This window comes from Melospiza melodia, chromosome 3 (assembly GCF_035770615.1).
Source record: "Melospiza melodia melodia isolate bMelMel2 chromosome 3, bMelMel2.pri, whole genome shotgun sequence".
In the NCBI taxonomy this organism is placed as follows: domain Eukaryota; kingdom Metazoa; phylum Chordata; class Aves; order Passeriformes; family Passerellidae; genus Melospiza; species Melospiza melodia.
In genome coordinates, this window is record NC_086196.1 from 130,537,222 (window position 1) to 130,559,052 (window position 21,831).

At 47.8% G+C, this 21,831-nt stretch overlaps 1 protein-coding gene across 1 annotated transcript in view; it reads right to left on the reverse strand.

Annotated features, from left to right (window-relative positions):
- Positions 1-21,632, reverse strand: part of SIM1 (SIM bHLH transcription factor 1) — a 51,268-nt gene extending 29,636 nt beyond the window's left edge. The window contains exons 1-8 of the mRNA XM_063153069.1: positions 21,274-21,632; positions 11,239-11,321; positions 10,142-10,231; positions 9,918-10,026; positions 9,734-9,819; positions 8,378-8,577; positions 8,162-8,268; positions 7,123-7,270 (exon numbers count right to left, since the gene is read on the reverse strand). Coding sequence (XP_063009139.1) covers positions 7,123-7,270; positions 8,162-8,268; positions 8,378-8,577; positions 9,734-9,819; positions 9,918-10,026; positions 10,142-10,231; positions 11,239-11,321; positions 21,274-21,448 — 998 coding nt within the window. The 5' untranslated portion in view covers positions 21,449-21,632. The remainder of the gene's footprint in view (positions 1-7,122; positions 7,271-8,161; positions 8,269-8,377; positions 8,578-9,733; positions 9,820-9,917; positions 10,027-10,141; positions 10,232-11,238; positions 11,322-21,273) is intronic.
- Positions 21,633-21,831: the final 199 nt, after the last annotated feature.

Sequence of the window (21,831 nt, forward strand, 5' to 3'; positions counted from 1 at the left end):
CAGAGCTAGTAAAATTGTAAGCCTACGTAAGGAACACACTGCAATTGTTATGAGAGCAGGAGCCAGTTCTGCATCCGGTTTTATGCAGAGTATTAAGAGGGTGGGAGCATGGAGGGGAATCCTTTGATAGCAGTGGACTGCTTGGCATGTCTCTCCTGCACATCCACTAACACAGTCCACAGACAAGCTCCAAATGTGGTGTAGTAAAACCAGCAGGCACTCCTCCAGCTGCCTCTTCAGCTCTCTGGACTATCACAGAGCAGTGAATATAACCCTTAACTCCATGGTTCGCTATCTTCACTGCTCTGCCACATAGAAAGACCACTGAGACACCCCCAAAAAGCACTGCAGCACCCAGCTGCTGGTGTGATGTTCACGAGCCACATTTATGCCATTCAGACTGCAGAAGGGCAGAGTTAGGATAAAGTGTGAACAACCTCTCTAGCAAGAACAGTTGTGCCACAGTGTACAGTCCAATGTAAAGTAAAATCTGTGGCAGTTTACCTTAAACCATAAACCATGGCATTTTAGGAAAAAGAGTCCCTGGAGCAAGCCCTGTACCTTTCATCAGTGGAGTGAGGCAGACAGCTGGAGATAGTAATTGTTTCAGCCATTGAATGTGTCTCAGCCCCAGACAAACATTTTACAAGATCTGTAACTCAGTGCTTGGGAGGAGGGTATTTCCAAAGGCCTGGAGCAGCCCACACTGAATGGGGAAATGATGAAGTGGAAAGCATTTGAAGTCATTCTTCTTCCTTGGAATAAAGACACTTTTTTGCAACCTTGAATTTCATGCCATGTGAGACTCTCAGCATGCATGCATTTAAACTAACAACTGGGGGGATTTTTTCCATAGGTCTCAGCTGCAATCCTTTAATCCTTACTCTAGCAAATAAAACTCTTCAATGAACGGTGACTCTCAGCTCTGGCCCACACTTTTAGTGCCTTGGCCATTACAGTCACCTGGTTTAAATACAAGCATAGAAATTTGGAGTGAATTAAACAAAAGGTAGCTGAGAAATCCCCTACATGAACAAAGAAGAACTGCAGAAATGTATTGTGGACACCTGGAAAAGCCTGTCTCCTATTTGCAAGAAATATATAAACAATGTTCCAGGGAGACAAGTCTGTAATAAAAACTAATGGTGAACAAACAGAATACTGCTCTGAGTAGTTCAAGAGGAGTCCTTTTATTTTTTTTTTCTTTGAGACATATGCTCCCCAAACATTTTGATTTATTAAAACAATTTGTCTGTGTTTTTACACTGCTATTCAAATCATGGCAATGATGGTAGGCTTTCCAGTCTTAGGAAAAGCACATTGCAGATTAAACAGAAAAAATAGGACCCAGCTCTGTGCACAAAAGTTCCCATTAATACAGACAAATACAAAGGAAAAGAAGCAGGTCAAATTTGTTGCTACTCTTTACAACTATTTAAGAAAGAACCCCGAGTATTATCCAGGTGAAATCACTAAGCCATACCTCTAGCATTTAAGCATGACTAAGCTTACTCATGCAACTGATAAAACTAATAATATGAGGAAGGGTAACTTTCCCAGGGTATTCCCTGTCTTACCTACTCCATCACCCACTTGAGAGGTACAAGAAAACAAGTGTCTCCCGATGACTGAGGAAACAACTCTGTGGCAGTTCCAAATGGGTCAGTTTGAGAGAAACGTTCAAGAAGGGGAGGCCCACACTGTGGGTGTGGAAATGCAGTTTCTGGATTCTCCCATTGACTAGGAAGAGACAGAGGTGAGACCTGATATACCAGAGACATGACAAAAAGAGGATTTCTATGAAAAATTATGAAAATATATAACTGTAACTGTCCACAAATACGGGGAAAGCTTTTGCACGTGAAACACAAAATTCCCTAAAGTCCACTTAATATGCCAGGAAGGACATATGCCAGGACATTTTTGAAGTCTGAGCCATCACACAAAAAGATAGCACCTTTCTTACACCATCATTTCAAATCTGGTAGTACACAAAGCTATGAATAGTATTAATAACAACTTAAAGATTAAGTGTGCAGACACAATTAATGGCTAATTTATTCTAAATTGTATTTATCACATTGTTTGGTAAAACGTTTGTTAATAAGACAGTTATTTGTGAAATAATTGTTCAAATAAATTGCATTCAATTTGTGTTTCTAATCAGCCAGTTACACAATGTAACATGAAGAGGTCAACTGGAACTATATCAAATACATGATGTATCATTAGAACAGAGATTAGTCACAATTATGTACCTAATCCATGTTATCTGTATATGACACCACCATTGCTATTCTTTTAAATGCTAAAGGACAACAAAATGTATGTAGGAGAGCTTCTCTAGCTTTCTCTGGGGACAAATTATTATAATATTTGCTCATGCTCAGAAAGTCAAAGGATTTGGACTTTGCATTAGCCATTTGTTTAAAGGAAGGTTGTTTGCAATCTAAATATAAACTTAACTTCAGCACTTTCCATCTCTATTCATTGACTCATACTTGAGTCCATTTATGTGATAAACATGCACAGCTAATAATCAATGATATGGTGGCTGTGTGTACAGAACAAATAAGAGAAGAAACAAATATTCCATGTCTGTACTCACATATCCAAAACAGAATATAATGATGATCAAATATATGTGCTTTAAGGAAGAGTCCTTAAAGGTCATTTATATTAACTTTTTATACACTCCTATTAGACAAAAAAATCACCTTCCATTGCCACCATGATTATTTATTTCAGCATATATACTTACTGCAAGCATTAGTTCTCAAACCTTGCATTCATGTTCTCAAAACTTGAGATTTATGGAAGATATAAAATCACCTCTTTTTAATTTTCTTAACTGGGATATGCGTGGGCCTTCTTTCCATAAAATCTTTCTCATCTTTTTTCTTTTTCATCATCACTCTTACCCAGGGGAGCTGGGTACATAGCACTCAGTATCTGCTCTTTTCCAAAACAGAGAACGCAGGTTCCTCTCAATAGTGAGAAAAAGCTCCTTATCCCATGGCCAAGCAAAACAAAAAAAAAAAAAACAAACGTGGGGTTTTACCTAAGTGAAGAATTACTGTGTGAGAGGTCCAGAGACTTAGCAGGCCAAGAACTTGCACTGCATCTTCCAAAACTTATGACTCCTTCTCTGATTAGCCCGCTAAAAAGACCAAAATTTCCTATATTCAAATGATTTTTCAACAGCAGCCATCTCACCTTTCAAGTTCTACCCTGCAACCTCAAATGTGTGGGATTGCAAATCGATTATTTCAAAACTCAAAAGCACTAATTTGCACCTCTTTTGCTTTCTCCTCATCTTAAACATGAAAGAGTCTGTATGGAAAGGTTTGTATTTCTCTTTTGGAAGCATGTTTTTGTCTCCTGGGTTTATAAGACAACCTGGCTGCAGTGGGTACACCCACTCCTGTCCCTCTGCCAGGACCTGCACCAGGGGCTCTGCCACACACCTGCTGCCAGGTGGGAAAAGCACAGGAGGGCACACACAGACTGCTCATCTCAGACTCTCTTGATTTGCTGGAAAAATCCAATGTCATCCTTAAAGAACAGCAGTTTCTATGAGATTCATACTGGCATAAAATATATTGAACACTTGGAGATTTTGAGTGCTACAGGACCTCCATCCAGCCCTCCTGCAGTAGAGCCTACCTCATACCAGAGGAAAACCACAAGTCCCTGTAACCTCACATTTTCCTCTATATCTTCCCCACTTGCCTTCCTCGTTTGAGTGATACTGCTGACTCTGAATAGCTCATTAAGACAATTAAGCCTGCTCTAGGTGGGAGTTCAGCTTCCCCCTGGCCAACTCTGCCACCATCAGCCTACCCCTAACCGTTCCCTCCTCCTCAAGTTATTTGTTTCAGAGGCTGACTTCATCTCAGTTTTTCAAAACCAGACCTTTCTGTGCTCACAGTCACCTGGCAAATGGAAGGGCCTGGTCTTCACATATATTTTCTGAATGGCTGGCTAGCCCAAGAAGAATAAGGATGATGATGATGATGATAATAATAATAATCTAATTATTCAGTGGAAGCTACACCCATCTCTTGGAGGCAGGGCAGCAATTTCAGCAGTGGCAGTCCTGCTGCAGAAGTAAGCAGAATGCAATCTCTTCTGCAGAGCCCTAGTGAAGAGCCAGCCAGGCTCAATGAGACCTTGAGGACCTGAGCATATCAAAACTAGATTTTTATGTAGTGGCAGTGTCTACATTGCAGCTGTCAGCAGCACACAGCAGTTGCTGCAGCCAGTGCTGGACCTCCCAAGTTTCAGCATCCCTACTTTAGCCAGCCTGGCTCCCTCTCTGCCCTCCTGCCGTCCTTCACACTCAAGGCAATTCAGCCAAGAGTGCAAGGAGAGACTTGGAGATTTACACCAAGGCATAAGGAAATTGCCCTGTGGTGTAATTTCATTCTCTAAGGGAAATCTTGAAAGCACAGCTATAGCCCTCCCACGCGTCAATTTGGCCGCAAGCAGGTTCTGAAAATCCATATACATGCACCAAAGCGTAAAGACTCTGCCTCCTCCTATAAATCAGCAGCAGAGAAGGGGTCACCCTGTTAGGGTAGAGCTCCTGAGGGGGAAATCGTCCTCCCTGCGGGGCCGTTTTGGGAGGCGGGGAGGAGAGTGATGGGGCACTCCGAGCGCAGCTCCCGGACTGCCGGGGATTCCTGCCGGAACCCGGAGCCGCGAATGCTCAGGGGCTGTCAGGACACTCGGGGGCTGAGGGCCTGTCATGACCTTCGAGGGCTGTCAGGGTACTCGGGGGCTGTCAGGACGCTCGGGAGATGTCCGGACGCTCAGGGGCTGTCGGGACACTCGGGGCCTGTCAGGACGCTCGGGGGCTGAGGGCCTGTCATGACATTCGAGGGCTGTCAGGGTACTCGGGGGCTGTCAGGACACTCGGGGCCTGTCCGGACGCTCAGGGGCTGTCGGGACACTCAGGGGCTGTCGGGACACTCAGGGGCTGTCAGGATGCTCAGGGCCTGTCCGGACGCTCAGGGGCTGTCGGGACACTCAGGGGCTGTCAGGGTACTCGGGGGCTGTCAGGACGCTCCGGGGGCTGTCGGGACGCTCAGGGGCTGTCGGGACACTCAGGGGCTGTCAGGACACTCGGGGCCTGTCCGGGGGCCGCCCCCGCGGGTGAAGGAGCAGCGGGGCTGTGGAGGTGCACGAACAGCCGGGGGCTGACAGCACATGGCACATGTGTACCGGCACACGGTACAACCTGTCACAGTGCTGGGGCACAGCTCTGATGAGTTTGTCTGAGCCCCCACAGCGAACCATGGCACTCCCTGCTTGCCATGCCAGCCTGAAATTCCCGTGCCATGGCAAGCCAGGGACAGATCCTGCCAGATGCCCAGCTGTGCTTTCAGCAGGTCCGCTGGGGTGCTTCGTTTCAACTCGGATCATTTGAGGTTGAATTCCATGAGTGATGTTCACGCTTTGGGGATTAAAGAAGAGGGAAACGACTGGTAATCTCAAATTATCATAGAAAACCGTAGCGTTTCTGGAGCTAAAACCAGTCCAACATGCTAGTTGCCTTGGGGTTCCTTTTTTCTTAGCATTACAATGCACAAACTTCTGTCTTTGTTGCTCCCCGTTCACCCAAAGCAGGTGCTTGGACTTAACTGGGAAGCATAAACCACAAAAAATACAGAGAGGGACTGGTATAGGGAAAAGGACATAAAAATGTGCAGAATAGTTAGAACAGAAGTGATAACATCTCTGCTGATACTCATCCTTACTGAGGAAATGACACTCCATATTGAATAGAGTAAAATAAATTTTTTTAAAGGGGAATTGCAGTTTACTGACTATAGCAGGTCGCTGACCAAAATGTATGTATTTTCATGCAGGTGCAATGTCCCATCTTAGAACACGACACCCGTTATCACCTTACATAGCAAAGGGATTATGCCCTGGAAAGTGCAGGTGCTGTGATCTGCAGCACCTTCCCACTCCACCAGCAGCCCCTCCACACATGACCAGAGCCATGGTTGAGCCATTTCATTTTGGGAAGCACTCCTTAAACTGGGCTACCAAACCACTTTCCACCTGCGCACGCACCAAAGCCATGATGGCAAGATCATGATGCTGCCACCATTTCTTTTAGGAAAGGGGAGAGTTGTGCCTCTCAGATGCTTCCAATATCTACATTTGTCTCCAGAGACAGGAAAAAAAAAAAAGGCAGAATTGAGGAATATTCAGTCCCAAGGATCAATGAAGGACCACAGGCCCCACTGGTCCTATGATCCTAATGAAGCATCAGTGCTGCTGGCAACAGCTACTGCCATGTCCAGAGGGGACAGTAATAACTACCATGAAAACACTTAAAAACAGTCCAGCCGAGCTTCCCTTCCTTCACTGGGCCTCTGTGTTTCAGTACAAGCAGGATAGCTGGGGCACAACCCAGCCATTCCAAAACGCGGGGAGATGTATCGAGATATATGGTATCTCAGCCCTTACTCTGATTTCTTTTCCTATTTAATTTTAATATATTTTTAAGTTCAACTGACCCTTCTGGTCACCAACTTTCTTTGTGGTTCACTGTAAGGATCGCTCTCCAAGAACAAAAAAGAAATCTCCGAGCTTTGATAGAGACTCTGGATGAAATTAAGAACTTCAAACCCCAGATTTTTGAAAAGAAAAACAGATGTCCTGTTTGTTGAGTATAAATAACTCCGTACGTGGAAGCCTTTTCTTTTACTTCTTTTACGCCGCATTAAATTTTATTTAATGCTGGGTGCATTTAACTAAAAAAAAAAAAAAAAAAGGGGGGGGGGCAGCAAAATATGTGGGTGACAAACCTCTAAATCTTTTCCTCTCTCGAAGGAGACTGAAACAGGCAGACGGGAAACCCTTCATCTGGATGAAAGCGCACAATGTGTTTCCTAGCAGACCTGGAGAGCCTGCCCTGGTCAGTGCGGCGGCGAGGGGAGGGGGAGAGGAGGCGGCGGCAGGGAAGGAGGGAGGGAAGGAGGGAAGGAGGAAGGCAGGGAGGGAGGAGCGGCCCCGGCCGAGCAGAGCGGGGCGCGCCCGCAGGTGCCCGCCCGGTGCTCGGTCCCGGCCGGTCCCCGCCGCAGGAGCGGCCCCGGGCTGACTTACGTGAGCACGTAGTTAACGCTGACGATGCAGTGCGGGCGGGAGGAGCGGCTGTTGTGCACGATGGTGGCGTAGCTCTGCACCCACACCCAGCCGCCGTGCTTGGCCAGGAAGCGGTAGTACTTGGTGGTCACTTGGCCCTTCACCAGCACTGCGGGGACAAAGCGAGGAGAGCCTCAACGTGGCTCCCGCCTGCGGTTTGATCAGCCCCGGGAGGAGGCGCACACTCCCCCCGGAGCCCTGTGGGCGACCAGAGGGGTTAGGAACCTCTTAGCCGGAGGGGTTAGAAACCTCTCAGCGGTACATACGGACAAGGGTGGTGGAGCCCCCAGGCAGGGCTTATCTCAGTACCTGAGATCGTTATCACAGGCTAATAGGGGAGATTGGTAGGGCCGGGGGGAGTGTGTGTGTGTGGTCGTCTACGGCAACCAAACCCCGCACAACCCCATCCTGAAGTATCATCATGGAGATTTTGTTCTATAAATCTGTCTTTGAGTTTTATCTCTTCTCGTTACCTTCTCTGTAAGGAAACTTACCGGAAGTTGGTATTCTTTCTATTCATCTATCCGTGTATTAATGTCATTGTGATATCAAAATAGAATAAAGTACATCTCGCCGGATCGGGCTCACTACTGCAGTCGAAATTAGATATACAGATAAGGTTTGTGAGACTTGGTGGAAGTGAAATAAAAGTATTGATATTTCACTGGTATGGCTTTTTAGAGCAGGAAAAAAAGGGCTTTCCTAACACGAATTTGAAGAGACAATAGCGCCTGAGATTTGTGCAGGGCAGTCTTACAACCAAAAAAAAAAGGATGGAAAATATCCTTTCATTCCCAATCCCCTCCGTTTGCCACCTGCGTCCAGAGTTCAGTCTCTATCTAACCTTGTTTCACTAAAACCTGAAGAATATTTTGCTTATTCTGCCCTCCAGAGAGCTGGATTTTCACGAGCCGACCTAGAGGTAAATCCCAGAAACCCCAAAGTCCTTCTGAAAAGGGACAGGATGGGGGCAGGGTTTTAAAGAAGACCATCTCCTTACACAAGTGATGTGCACAACGCAGGTGAAAGGTGTCACAGCCATGGACATGGTGGTAAAGGGTCTTCTCTATCAGATCCTGGGGCTCGTAACCTGTTAGCTCAGCTACCCTGCAAGAGACATAAGCAGCAAATGTAAGTGGGTGAGAGGAGAGGAGAGGAGACCTGGGGAAGAAGGGGCGGGCTAGGGGAATAGATTTGGAAATAAGCCCAGCTCTACCTGGAATCTAAGAATATGAGCTTCATGTCTAGGCTGGCCCGAAACATGAACATATTGCTGTGGAGCTTGATCTCCGTCACGGCGCTGGGCGGCAGCGAGTGGCCCACGGCGACCAAGCCAACGTTTTGGTAGCAGCCGTCGAAGGGGGACATGTCCAGGCTGTACTGGCGGATCTTCAGGTACCCGCTGCAGTGAATCACCTGCCGGAGACACAGGAAAGGTTGGCGGCTATTCAGTAGCGGGGAAGGGCGTGCTGAGTCCCTCCCCACGAAGAGGGCCCGGACAATTCCCCCCATCCCGGTGAGGTGCGGGTGCGGGACCCGCGGGAGCCGCTGACCTGCGTCTCCGCCCTGGCAAAGCGACACCGTCTGGGAGTTTTCTGCGGTTCTGTCGGGATTGAGGGGGTTTTTTTCCCATAGTAGAGTTCAGCGTCGATCTAAGGCCCATTAGAGTCAACAAGATTTTTTTTTCCCACTGGCTTAAGTGGTTTTTGGCCCACCTCCTAACTGCGCTTTTATTATTCTTCTGAAAAGGAGAGACGCGGAACTGCCAATCCAGTTACGACTTTGTAATGAAGAGTGTATGCGCGTGAGAAAGGGCTTACATGTGTGCATCTGTCACATGTGTAAGATGCCTCTGTTATATGGATGGAGCAGGCGCAATCCACCGCCAAAATGTACCTTTGATTTAAGTATATCTCCTAAACGTATCCTTGCAGACAACTGCTGCCCACTTCTACTCTTACTTCTCTATTACTAAGATGGTTCTTCTTGGGGTTCAGCAGGTGTTCTTGGTCTATGGTATATCGTGACACGACATCTCCTTGGGTTATGGGTGCAACCCCCTCCTCGGCGTCGTGCGGCTGACAAAGCAGCGAGGAGTTGAGAGACAGCGCAGGGCTGTCCTTACTGAGGAGCCCCAAGCAGAATCCTGTGAAGCACCTGGTCAAAACCCTTGACTGGGGGAGCTGCCTCTGCAGCTAACGGATTACCTGATTAAGAAATAAATTAACCAGGGCTCCGTTTTTATCACCTGAAAGCTGTCGCTGTGAACATCAGAGGTTGTGCGAGGTTTAGTTCAAACAGTAAAATAATAATTAAAAAAAAAAAAAAGCTAAAAAAAGCCCACAAACAAACACCAAGGGGAGATCGATTGCTTGGGTTTGGTTTTGTGGTTTGTACTCTTCAACCTGAAACTCTGAGAGAAGTGGACCACATGAAAGAGCCCTGGGCTGGGAAAACCCCCGCGAGAAGAGGTCTCACCCCCTCTTCTCTCCCCATTTTCGCAGCCTTGCCGGCACAGGGACACGGGCAGGCTGGTGCGGGGGGAAGGGGGAATCTGGCGGCGGGAACGCACCTTGTAGCCACCGCAGGTGAGGCCCGCGTTCCTCTTGGCCAGGACGCACTTCATCCTCAGGAAAAAGGATCTCTCGATCTCGTACTCTGGGAAGGGGGAAAGGCAGAGGTGGGGTGAGCCAGGGGCTCCGCGGGCTCTGCGCGGCTCCCTACGCGGCCGCGGGGGCGGGGGCTGTGTGCTTTACCCTGCACGAAGTGCGAGTGGTAAGGCTGGTGCGCCGTCAGCACCGCCGTCATCTCGTCATGGTCGGCGGGGTGGATGTACTCGTAAATGCTGTTGCCGGTCAGCTCTACCTGTGAGAGAGGAGGAGGAGGAGTAGGGGGGCTCCTGGCCGGCACCGCGCACCCTCTCCTGTCAGTCGCGGGGGTGGTTCAGGCAGCACGGGGGCCAGCAGGCCCCCCAGCGTACCTGCGACAAGCCCAGGTGCACCGAGGCAGTCTCCGAGATGTACATGATCTTGCCATCCGGAGCCACAACAAATATGAAACCGTCCAAAGTCTGCAGAAAAGGGTAGGGAATATAATTAAATTAATAGATAGACCCATTATATACCTGAACCTCTGATTTATTTTAGCAAACAGGCATCGATGTTCAGGCTCTGATTATTCAAAAAGTTGGAAGGAAATGGGCAAATCTTAGACAAGAATCCCTCTAAAGCTCCTGGACCCCTGAGATACAACCCACTTCTCAGAGGGGCCGAGCTCAAAAGTAACAACTTGAAAGTGCCTTGAAAGTATTAAAGAAGAGGTCCTGGCTATCTGGTGATAAATATGGGGGTCCCAGAAATCCCAAATACCTCTATCCTATTTCAAATGTCACGGAGGTTTAGTACTTGCCAATTTTATAAGGAGAATTTAGGCGATCAAAGAGAATTTAAAACTCTCCACAGTGTAAATAAGACAATTAGTCAGGTACATTTCAGCAGACACAGACGGGACTTCTGGGTGTAGCAAGAGCAGAATAGGCTCTCCAAAGGCCACACGGTTCCACCAGAAATACGTGGTGATGGTCATCACTAATATTCTTTAGTATTTCAGAGCGCTGTGAGTTTTCAGATCTGTCCTCCCTGATTTGTGTCTCTGCTAGTGTGGGTGCCCGCTGAGCCCTTCTGTCCCGAACAGCCGTCCCTAACCTGTCGCTTGAGCCTCTCCTTGCCACACCCCTCTGGGCTTCACAACATTGATGATGTGTGTCACCTTGTTAATAAATTGGGGAACAGTCGTGCTCCTGTGTCTCTGGCACGCTGGGACACACTGCAGATCCCTCTCTGTGGACGCAGTGTTAGATGATTCTGAGGCAAAGGACCCAGAGGGACCAAGCCACCAATAAAACACACGACACTGAATCAAAGTGGTTTGCATTTCTGAAGTGGTTCCCCTCCTGCCTACCTTTCTATTAAACACTTGAACGGTTAAAAATTAGTCAAGGTGGCAATTGAAAGCTCAGAAGAGGGAATTATTTCTTTAATCATTAATACCATATGCCTGTCGTTTCCAGACCAGTACCTGCAAAAGGTGGGATCCCAATTCCCGTCCAACATTATCCAGTGGGCTGGTTCGACTGGAGTGGCCCCAGGCTTCTCCAAGTCCTATTATTTAAAAAAGACAAATAAAAAAGGAAAGTAAGGTCAGGAGATGAAAAATTGACTCGTGTGGGCCTGATGGGGTGAGGGGTGGGGGGGGGGGGAACATTTTTTCCTTGTGTACACTCTGAAACATACATACATACAATCTTTGGAAAACTAGATGTGACTTCGTTGTGGATAAAAGCCTCATTTGTGCTTTTTCTTTTTTTCAATATCTAATTCCTCAGAGAGAAAAATACCTGAATAGTTATTTTGAGTTAACGGTAAAGTTAACTTTTAAGACCTAAGTATAACAGCATGCCAGATCCAAGTGCTTTTCAGTGCTGCTTTCGGCTACTGGGAACTTTCCCCCTTGAACTTCAGGGGAAGCATCCTAACCTCGAGGTTTTCGTCACTGTCCAACGGCACGGACCGCCCTCCCTCCTGCCCCACCAAGTCTGCCTCCAGGATTCACCTCTATCCCTTCCATCTCTCTTCCTGCTGCTCCGGTGGGCGGGATGGCTCCCGCTGCAGGGAGGGGTGATGTGCCTCTGTAGAGCCTATTCCAGAAATTAATCTTTTTATGTTTTACACGCATCTTGTTTTCTCCTATGCAAAGTGAGCAGTAATAAAAGCCATGTGGAAGTTACTTCACCGGAGTAAAGCTATTCATGGACGATGTCTTTTCACGGTGTTGTTGCTGAAATAATTTAAACGGGTCACTTAAAACCTTTGAGGCTTGTGCCATGAAATAAGTCTCACTCCGACACGCACTAGCAGTAATATAGAGCAAAACGGAGGGGAAACCTACAAATCCCGATCGATGGCTGGGGTGCAGGTAGCAAGGGGACCCGAGCCGGCGGGATGTGCTCACTCCCGCAGTGCGGGTTCGGGAAAGGCAAGGCCTCGTTTTCCAGTTATTTCGAGGCAAACAGACGGGGTGCTGGCAGCAGGCAGTCGCGGGCATCCCTCGCTATTGAGAGGCCTCACCCGGCTCTTTGCCGGTCCGAGCCGAGCTAACGATTTCCCCGCGCTCTTTGAACGGGGCATCCCAGCGCGGCCCCTGCGCGCCCTCCCCACCGCCCGAGCCGTGCGCCCCGCTCGTCCCCGCCTTTCGCTTCCTTCTCCCCCTTCCTCCTCTGCCTCTTCACAACAACTTCACCACCCCTACACTTTTCTCCTTCTAACTTAACTTCACAGCCCTACAGAGGCAGGAGATTCTCCCTGGCCCGTCCCTCATCCTGCAGCATCAGCATGTAGCAGGTCGCCAGTCAGAAACAGGCTCCTTCCCATTAATTCCTCCACGCCAACTAAGGGGGAGCCAGCCGCGAGGATGGAGGATCACCTCCGCCCCCTGTATCAGGAAGGAGCTGGCAAATTTTACACAGCTTCCAGGAAAAGAGAGAAAACCCCACGGTATATTTGTTTTTCCCGAACTCCTCGAAGGTTTCCTTGCTGGGGAGCCGGGATGGCCCGTGAGCGCTGAGCTGGCTCCTTGCCACGTCCCCCACCCGGAGGGAAATCTGAGTGACAGGTTTCTTTATTCAAGACTAAATCTGCACTGCCCGCCTATGATTTAAGTTGCTTATTAATCTAAGTTTACGGTTCTAATTATTCTTCTCCTAAAAGGGAAAATAACCCGACCCCAGCGGGTTAATGAACAGCTCACGGGCATTGCAGGTTAACCTCCCTCGGGAAGGCGGTTCTTCACGGCGCACTGAGCTCCTCTGTATGTTTCAGGTGGAAACCCCGCGCTGCTGGGCTCTGTCGGCTCATGGTTTATAATTAAACGTTTTCACTTGTCTACCTGAACCGGCTTTTTCAAATCCTGTCACATGAGACGATCCTTTGTGCTGCCCAGATGTTTTCAGTACTTTCAAGTCGGAGACTCTTTCTAAACGTTGCCAATCCCAGCCTCTCCCAAATCGACTGCCTCTCCTGATGCCCCTTAAATACTGTTTTCAAAGATTATAAGAGAAAGCCCCCTCCACTAATTTTCCCTCCCATCCACCTCCGTCTATTCCCTTTAACATCCAATTTCCTTTTATCGAGGGGGCAAACTGTGATTTCTTGCACTTGACCTACCGCAGAAAATTCTGCAAATCCTTTGATTGTCTATTTAAAACAAAACAAGGAAATCAGCTCTCCCTTTTGCTCCAGGATTATGCTTGGAAACAAGATCTAAAGATTCTCTTGTAATTTGGAGAGCCAACAGCATAATAGCTTTGGAATAGAAACAAGCAGCTTTGTGAGAAGAAGGATAACTAAATCGTTTTTAGGCAAAGGATTTTCCCAGCTAAAGTGGCCGAAGACAAAGCAAAACATAATCTATTTTGGAAGATTTCCAAGTTATGCCACATTAACCTTAGCAGATAAAATTTGCTTTCTTCCCTGCGGCCCCTCCCCCACGGCGGTCTGGTTTATCATATTTACATAAGTAGCCTTAGAAGGGATGTATCTATTATGGATCTAAGGAGCTAGCGAGATCACATTTCATTTGGAAATAGAGGGGAAGTTTTACTCTTGCTTAATACTTGATGCATTGTAGAACCATTTCCATTTAAATACCCCCGACTCACGGATTACCTCCATGGACTGGCTGCATGGGTTTTGTAATTTCCTGAAAATGAGATTTCGATTTATAAAACAAGAAACCAATTAGTAACCAAATGAGGCGAAGTAGATCCACTAAAATTGACCTAATCCCACAGGCACCGTTTAGGTCAGTTCTTGGCGAATGAATGATGAGCAACCGTCTAACATAAGCTCAAGGCATCACCCAGCTGTGTTATTCAAGCAGAAAAATATTTTTTTAAAAAATGGATCGAGCTTTTATTTCAGAATGAATTTGATACTCTTGCCAAAATATGGATTATATGCTCCTGCCTAAAAAACTCTTCCTCCTATTTAACAATCTCTTTCACTCGATGAACTTTTTTTCCTGAGAAGAGAAACTATTTGTGCCACGAGATATTGTCTGCTGTTGTGAGGGGGGAAGGGAAAGGCAAAAAAGAAAATAAGCAAAAAAGAATTATTTTTTTTAAAGAAGAGAAAAGAAAAGTATTTTATGCAGACTATCACTCATCGTTACGCAACAGCCTTCACCTATAGTGCGCGGAACCTGCGCGGAGCGAGCGTGCTGATTCATCGTTTCTCTCAGCACTCTCCAGTGGAAAGCCACTGTGCTTTCCACATCAAAAAGCATGTCCATCGGTTTCATGGGCTCCTACAAAGGCGGGTCCCTGTGAAATGCCTTCTCCCACCCAGCCGCGCCCACCGCCGGCGCTGAGAGCCGCTCCGCACCGCCAGCCTGTGCCCCAGGCCGGGCGCGCAGCCAGACCTGCCGCGCCGCGCTGCCCCGCTCCTGTCCTGCCTTCCCCTCATCTTTTGATTGATGCAAGCCTTGATGTCGACAGCCAATGGAACCAGGGGCTGGGTGGGCACCGTCCCTACCCAGTGGCGATACTGTTTCAAGAAGATCCTCTGTCCCACAGAAGGGGGAAGAGATTCCTGAATCGTTTCTAATTTGATCTAGACAAAGACGGAGGAAGGCAGGCGCAGGGAAATGAGACTCCGAGAAGCCAGGGCAGCTCCTTGGCCCCGGTTGATCTCCGGGTTACTTGTCCCTCTGTGAGCATCTGCAGCGCAGAGCCCATCTCGACCCCGTCCTTTGTCTGGCAATAGCAAAGGGGGGCGGGGGTGGCGGTGGGGGTGGGGTGGCCAGAAGATGCAAGCCCTTATCTACTTTGCGCTGATTTGCCGGCTTTTAAAAGCAGTTACGGCGATTTCCCCAGCGGGCTCGCAGTCATGAAACCTCAGCGCAATCCGGATTCACTGTAACAGGCGACTTGACGCCCCCGTTTAAAAACACCTAGTGGAGAGCCCACCCTGAGCTCCAGAGCCGCTTCTTTGGGGGCCAGACCCTGAGGCTGACTCCCTCCGAGCCCTTGGGTACCCCTCCGGCGTTTGCCCTGTCTGGCGCACCGCCCCTCACGGCCGGGCGAGGCCCAGGGAAGCTGGCTCGGAGACGAAGCCCCGGAGGCAGGGAGTTCTTTCCTGCTGCTGTGGATGGGCAGAGGGAGAGGCTTGGGGGGCTCTCCTGGAGGCAGCCCGCTGCTGTGGGACAACGCTGGGAGCCCGCCCGACGGGGCAGCCGCAGGGAGTCTTCCCTAAGTCGGGTCCCAGCAGGGCCATCGCGGGTTTCTCTTCCAGGAGTTGCTCAAAACTCCCTCTCTGGGCAGCGGCCCCCGCCGCCGCTTTCCCGGGTCTCTCCGCCGCCTCCCGGGGGCCGCGGCCCGGGGACGTCTCCGCACGCTTTGGTTTCGCTGCGTTTTCTTTGCCCTTTTCAAGAGCCGCTTTATGGTTATTAAAAAAGGACGAGCAGCAGCTCAACCCTCCCCCGCCGGCGCCGTGGATGCTGACCCCACAAAGGGCGCGGGGTGCGGGACCCCCGGTCACCTCCGCCCCGGGGCTCGCCCCTTCCGTGCTGGGCAGGACGGCGACGAAGCTCGGCCCGGTCACGGGCAGCGGCTTCGTTCAACCTGCCCAGCAAAGCCTCTCTACAGGGAGGACGAGAATGTCACCTTGTGAGCGGCTCCTCAAGCAGCTCCTTTCCTGCCTCCCACCGCCCCTCGGCACTGCTGCCTCCTTAATACCAAGGGACAAGCGGGGCGCGGGAGTTGTTTGGGAAGAGGGAGACAGGACAGCTCCGTCCCCATCGCCCACGCGGTCATTCTCTCTCTCTGTCCAGGGGAAATGACAAACAGCTCCGGGAGTCGCGGGAGCAGAACCTGCACGTCCTAGTCACCGGCAAGCCAAAAGGCAACTGGATGTTGTATCGAGGAATTAGCTTGATTCGATTAACCATTTAATTAAATCGTCTGCCGCCAGCGCTCCGTTCTGCCATCGCCTAACGCCAGACAGAGCTGATTTCCCAGTTAATTTAACAGGCAGTGGTTAATGATAACTCAAAATCTCGGCCAAATGAGGCTTCCGTGAAGGACTGGGTCGCCGTCGGAGGGTTCAGATGGAATAGAATAAGCTATGTTAAAAAAAAAAAAAAAAAAAAAAAAAAAAAGAAAGAAAGAAAAAGCTGCTCATTTCCACTGCCTGCGGATGCCATTAGCAAGGTTTTGTAAAGATTTATTATCTCGGTAAATCACACGTATTCATTTGAAGTAGAGATAAATTAGCATCCCTATTTCTTTATAAAAATAATAATAACAGGAAGGAAAAACCCTGTTGACTAAACAAACATCCCTGTCAAGAAAATAGTAGTGGAAATAATGCTGAGGCTGTTTCACTATAGAAAGAAAAACCAGGATTTTGGCAAACACGAGGTAGCGGAATTGCGCTTTGAAATGCAAACAAACGGAACCATGTCCAAATTGGAAAGAGGGGAAAAAATCAGGGCATTTTCGAGCACTAACTACTTATTCATTTCTCCAGAAGACTCAAATTCAAGTAGCCCTTATTTCGAAGGATTTGCGCCAACGCACACGCAGTTTATATGCAAGCTGAAAAATATTCTCCAACGTGAAAACGGTTGTATGTTTCCAAAAGAAATACGATTTTTTTCCCCCCGCTCTTCTCATTAAGTATTCCTTCTAAAACATAAATCTCTGGGGTTTTTTTTCAACGATCCTGCTAGTAGTTTAGTTCTGCTCTTCACATTTTAAGTTCACATCAAAACTGGAATTAAACAGAGATTCAGCATGGAGAGTAAACTGCTGCTTAAATGAGAAAAACTTCTGTAAGAAAATAAACATTGAAACCTAATGCTCAATCATTTCCCTTTGCAGCAAGAAAAACAGCATTAAATCACCTATCCACGTGGGAAACGGATTTTTTTTTTCCTGTTGATCTCTTCCCCCTTTAAAATAAAACAAGGTTAAGGGTTTCAATATTGAAATGTTAACCATCCTGATTCGGCGAAAGTTTATGTAAACGGCGTCTCTGCTTTTGTCTCGAAAAGCAAACGCCTCTCTGCGCCAAAACGATCCCTTCCCACTAAGGACAGACTGCAAACCCTCCTTTTGCATCTCTGGGCGCGAATGGAGAATAGGACCTTTAAAACATTCCCAACTAAAAAATACCCAAACAAAAATTATTTATTGTGCCACCTGTTTTTTTTTTTGTTTGGGTTTTACTATTTTTTTTCTCCCTTCCTTTCTGGATACTGCCGAAGGTCAGTGAAAAATTACCCCGCTATTGTACCAGTGATCGCATCGTTTTTGGTGGAAAAGTCTTTTAGTCCTTTGACATCATGGAGATTTTTCTACCTATTTTTTGCGTCCACGTTACTTACATTAGCGATTTAAATTAAAATATTTGTATTTATTTATAATGAACCTTGAATCAAGAGTTAATTAATTAATTCCGCTTTTAAAAAAACAAACAAACAACCCTTAAATCTCTTCCTTAATGTCCTCAGAAAATTAGCAGATATTCACTCTTTCCGAAGCTGTCTGATCACCGAAAAGCAGTATAGGTCTTATACGCTTTCTCCTCCTGAAAAGAAGTGTTTTAATAATGAAACGATGCAAGAAATCTACGTCTTGCGCTTGTGTCCTTGGCAGGTTTAATCAGCTGAAGACCTAATGAAGTGAAATTAGAGGCAGAAAGAACAACCCTAGCGTTTCAATAACTTGTGAGAATTGCACAACCATTACGAGAGAAAGCCCGTAGCAAAATTTCTGTTCGGTTTGTCAAGTTTGTCCAGTGCCACTGCCTTATGTTTAGATGTCTGGGGGTAAGAAGGAAACCCCACGTGCTTATTTAGTGCGTGACTCTCCTGGCGTTTCCCAGAAAACTCTTGTTTCCAAAATGAACCCAAAATCTACCCACCTTCTTTCTCTATAGGGATCTTTCAGACACAAAAATATGCAGACAAGCGCACACCGATTCTCTCCGCCCTGTCCCCTGCCCCGCGTGTGCGCGGCGATGAGGAGTGTATATCTTTCTGTACGTGATTATTTACAACCAACTCTATGTAAGCACTCTATGGGCAGATGGAAATTCGCTCTTGTACCGGGGAGAGGGGATATGAGTTACTCTGAAAGTGCAGCTCGCTCTTACGGAGACAACGTTTCTCTACCCTGACTCCTTCAAGATCTCTTTAAATGTACCTCCTACCACCCATCTCCAGTGTTTCGGCCAACTCATCGGGTCTGTCCCTATGCATGTATCGCTTTCCTCCCCAGGGAAATACAAGCGAAAGGAGCCCCAGCACATCCATCCAACATCCCTGCCCTGCCTCCTCCGTTCAGAAAGAATTGCCCTTTCCGTGCGTCATTTCCCTGGCTGCTACTACCTGTTCTCCTTTCCCAGAGAAGCGATGGTTTTGTTGGTGGGTTTTTTTTTTTTTTTTCCTCTGGGTGGAGGCACTGGAAAACCAGAATAGCCCCTCGTTTCCTTGCCTCCCTACACTCATACCAGCCGGACAAGCACAAGCACACCCGCAGCGGGAGCCCAAGCTGCTCCGCCGCGTTCCCGGAGCCCACTGCGTCCCCCGGGGTCCCGGGGAAAATCACCCGGGCTCGGCTCCGGCCCGGCCAGGCACAGGCGCAGCGCCGGGGCCGCTCGTGGGCGCCTCGCTCGTATTTAATAGCGGCGCGGGCGAGCGCAGGGAAACCCGCAGGGCCGGGGCCGAGCCGGGCGCCGCTCTCCGCTCGCCGCCTCCTCGGAAGTACGTGGGAGAGAGAGGGAGCCGGCGTGGGACAGCGGGGAAGCCTCCCTGCTCCGCGCCACATTGCGGCTCCCGCTCTCCGGCCTTTGTGCCCAGCTCGCAGGGATGCGCGGCCCTGAGGATGCGGGCGCGGCCGTCCCCCGTGGGTCCGCAGCCCTCTCGGCCCCGGGCCTCCCGCGGCAGCGCCCCGGAGGGGCGAGCCCTTCCGAGCCTGCTCCCTGCCTTTCTTTCTAATGCGCAGTTTGCCTTTAATGAGGCTGCGAAGGCTCCGCTGCCCCCCGAGCCCCGCTCAGCCGCCCCCGCTGCCTCCGCGCTCAAATTAGCATCTGCTGCGGCCGGCAGCGGCCCCGGCCCCGGCGCGCTTCGCCGCACGGTTCCCCAGGGCATTCAGGCATCCTGCGCTGCCACCGAGGGACGGGGATCAGCTATTCTTCTCTTCCCGTGATTACTCACAGCCTACAAGCAACACCATATGCTTCTTCTGATCAAACAACCCGCTACATAGGCACCAGTAATTGACGAGACCTGCTCGAAATCACGCAGAAAGGTAGCCTACTGAGACCGCAGGAGTTGACAAATCATTGCTAATAATCCTTTTAGGAACATCATGGGCATCAGGGTTTGCAATAGCTTTATTTTTATAAAGTATGCGCTGACAGCATAAAGGACAACTCCGTCTCCTTTGAAACAGGGGATTGTCCCGCATAATGATCTTCAAGGTGGCAGAGCAAATAGAAGAAGAAAGTGGATTGATGAAGACTTTAATTATTATTTTTAAAGGTTTCATTTAACCCTTTCTTTGGTTATAAGTGACTCGATGATATGGAAAGTTATTTCAAGAAATCACTGTAAAATGCACTGGATTGAAAATGACTGCAGTGGACTTTAGGTATAAAGGTTCATCTGTAAGCTGGGGCGGGGAAGGGGGTGTGAGATTACCTCCCCCATCCAAATGACTGCCACATTGCGTATTTATTTTAAAAAGTAGAATTAGTACCAGTAGTCCACATATTTAACTGGGGAAAAAAATTTATAAACCTCTCAAATCACCAAATCAGACAAAACTAGAGCAAAACAAAACTAGGTCATATACATGCTCATAATTTGTAAAAAATATAGGCCAACCGAGTCGAGATACAGCTACAGAAAACTCGTGGGGACATATTACCTTGTTTTCTATGTACACTCACTTTTCAACAAAACATGCAGCGAATTTTATATTAGGTCAGGGAAAAAAAACCCCAAAAACCTCTTGATACGTTTTCTTTCATGCAGATCATAACTTCATCAAGTTGATCTAAATAAAAGATTCGTGATTTTTTTTTTTTAGTTTTTTTCCCCCTACGTCTTATAAAATCAATAGAGCGAGAACATGGAAGAACTTTATTCTGACTCTCTTAACTTTGTTCTGTTTGTTTTTCTTGGCAGCCGATCTAGAAGACCAAAGACAATCGCTTTAGATCCTGATACTATTTAAAAGCAAGAGACACTTCAGGACGCTAAAGTTTTCTTTTGCTAGACAGGCGGGCTGTTGCTGCCGTGGAAGTCAACGTGAAGTTTACTGTTGCCTGTCGAGGAGAGTCGTGTCTAGGCTGGGCCGCACTGGGTGGTCAGCGGGATTGAATACGTCTGGGTGCAAAACTCCTGCTAAAATTTTCCGAGGTCGATTAAAGCCCTCAAAGTGCCCTGGTGATCCTCAGAACGAGACACAACGCACTCACACACATGATGTGACTCACTGTGCTCGACTTATTTATTTAGCCTGGGTGTGAGCACGCCTGCACGCGTGTCCTGTACCTGTACACCGCACCTTTCCTCGAGAGCCGAACTGAGGCTTTAGGACTTTGCATAGACTTATGTAAATATTTACCCATATACTAACTCGCCCTCACAGAATTACTATAAATAGGGGTGAATCATGCCCTCTTAGGCCTTGCGTGAGCTTGGTGGGGGATGAACATTTGACTGGAAGTCTAGGGTAAAAGGAAACCCGGGTTTGCTGTAGCAGAACACGCAGCAGAGCTCAGTGCCTTCAGGTGTTGACAAAAGCACCATAAGTCTCCAACCAAACCTGTCATAGGAGCTAAAGGGAAAGTATTTACAACAGAGGAAAGTGACAGCGGAGGGCACCCTGTCTCTAAGCACACTCCAAAGGATTGACCTTTTCCTTTTTTTATTATTTTCTTTTCTTTTTTTTTTTTTTTTTTTTTTTTTTTCTTTTCACCGTAAAAGTGATAAATGACATCTGGATCAGAACGAAAATAGAGACGAATAGGCATTCTCACCTACCTTCCGGAAAAACCACTCTCATTTTTAAATAGCTGGTAGTGAGTCTGATTATGGATGCTTTGTCCAGCTGAGAGGTGATAGCGGAGGGCAGGGGTAGTAATTTAGCCAGTTCATAAAATTCACTGTTTTCTTTCTCCCGTCTAGTCCGGGCAGCATTTTTGGACTTCTCTTTCATCCTGGTTTTTTCCCGCTTCCTTGCTACAATTTAAACTCCAGAGATTCATCCAAAGGTGGAAGGGAAACTCATCGGCAATTCATCTCTCCGGAGCATCAGGCTGTGATTCTGAGTGCGGCCATTACTCAGAAAAACCGTTCTGTTGCGTAAATGCAAACAAGCATTGAAGAGTAAATATATTCTTTAAAAAATAATAAAAAAAAAAAAGAAAAAAAGTAAATATACTCTGAAAAGCAGAGTCAATTAGATGGGGAAGGCATTTATCCAATGCAGTTCAGCACTCCAAGCGACTGCATTAAAAAAAAAAAAAAAAAAAAAAAAAAAAGCTAGAAGGTTGAGGCACCAGACAGCAACCAAACGATGTATTTCTGGCCTTTTTTCCT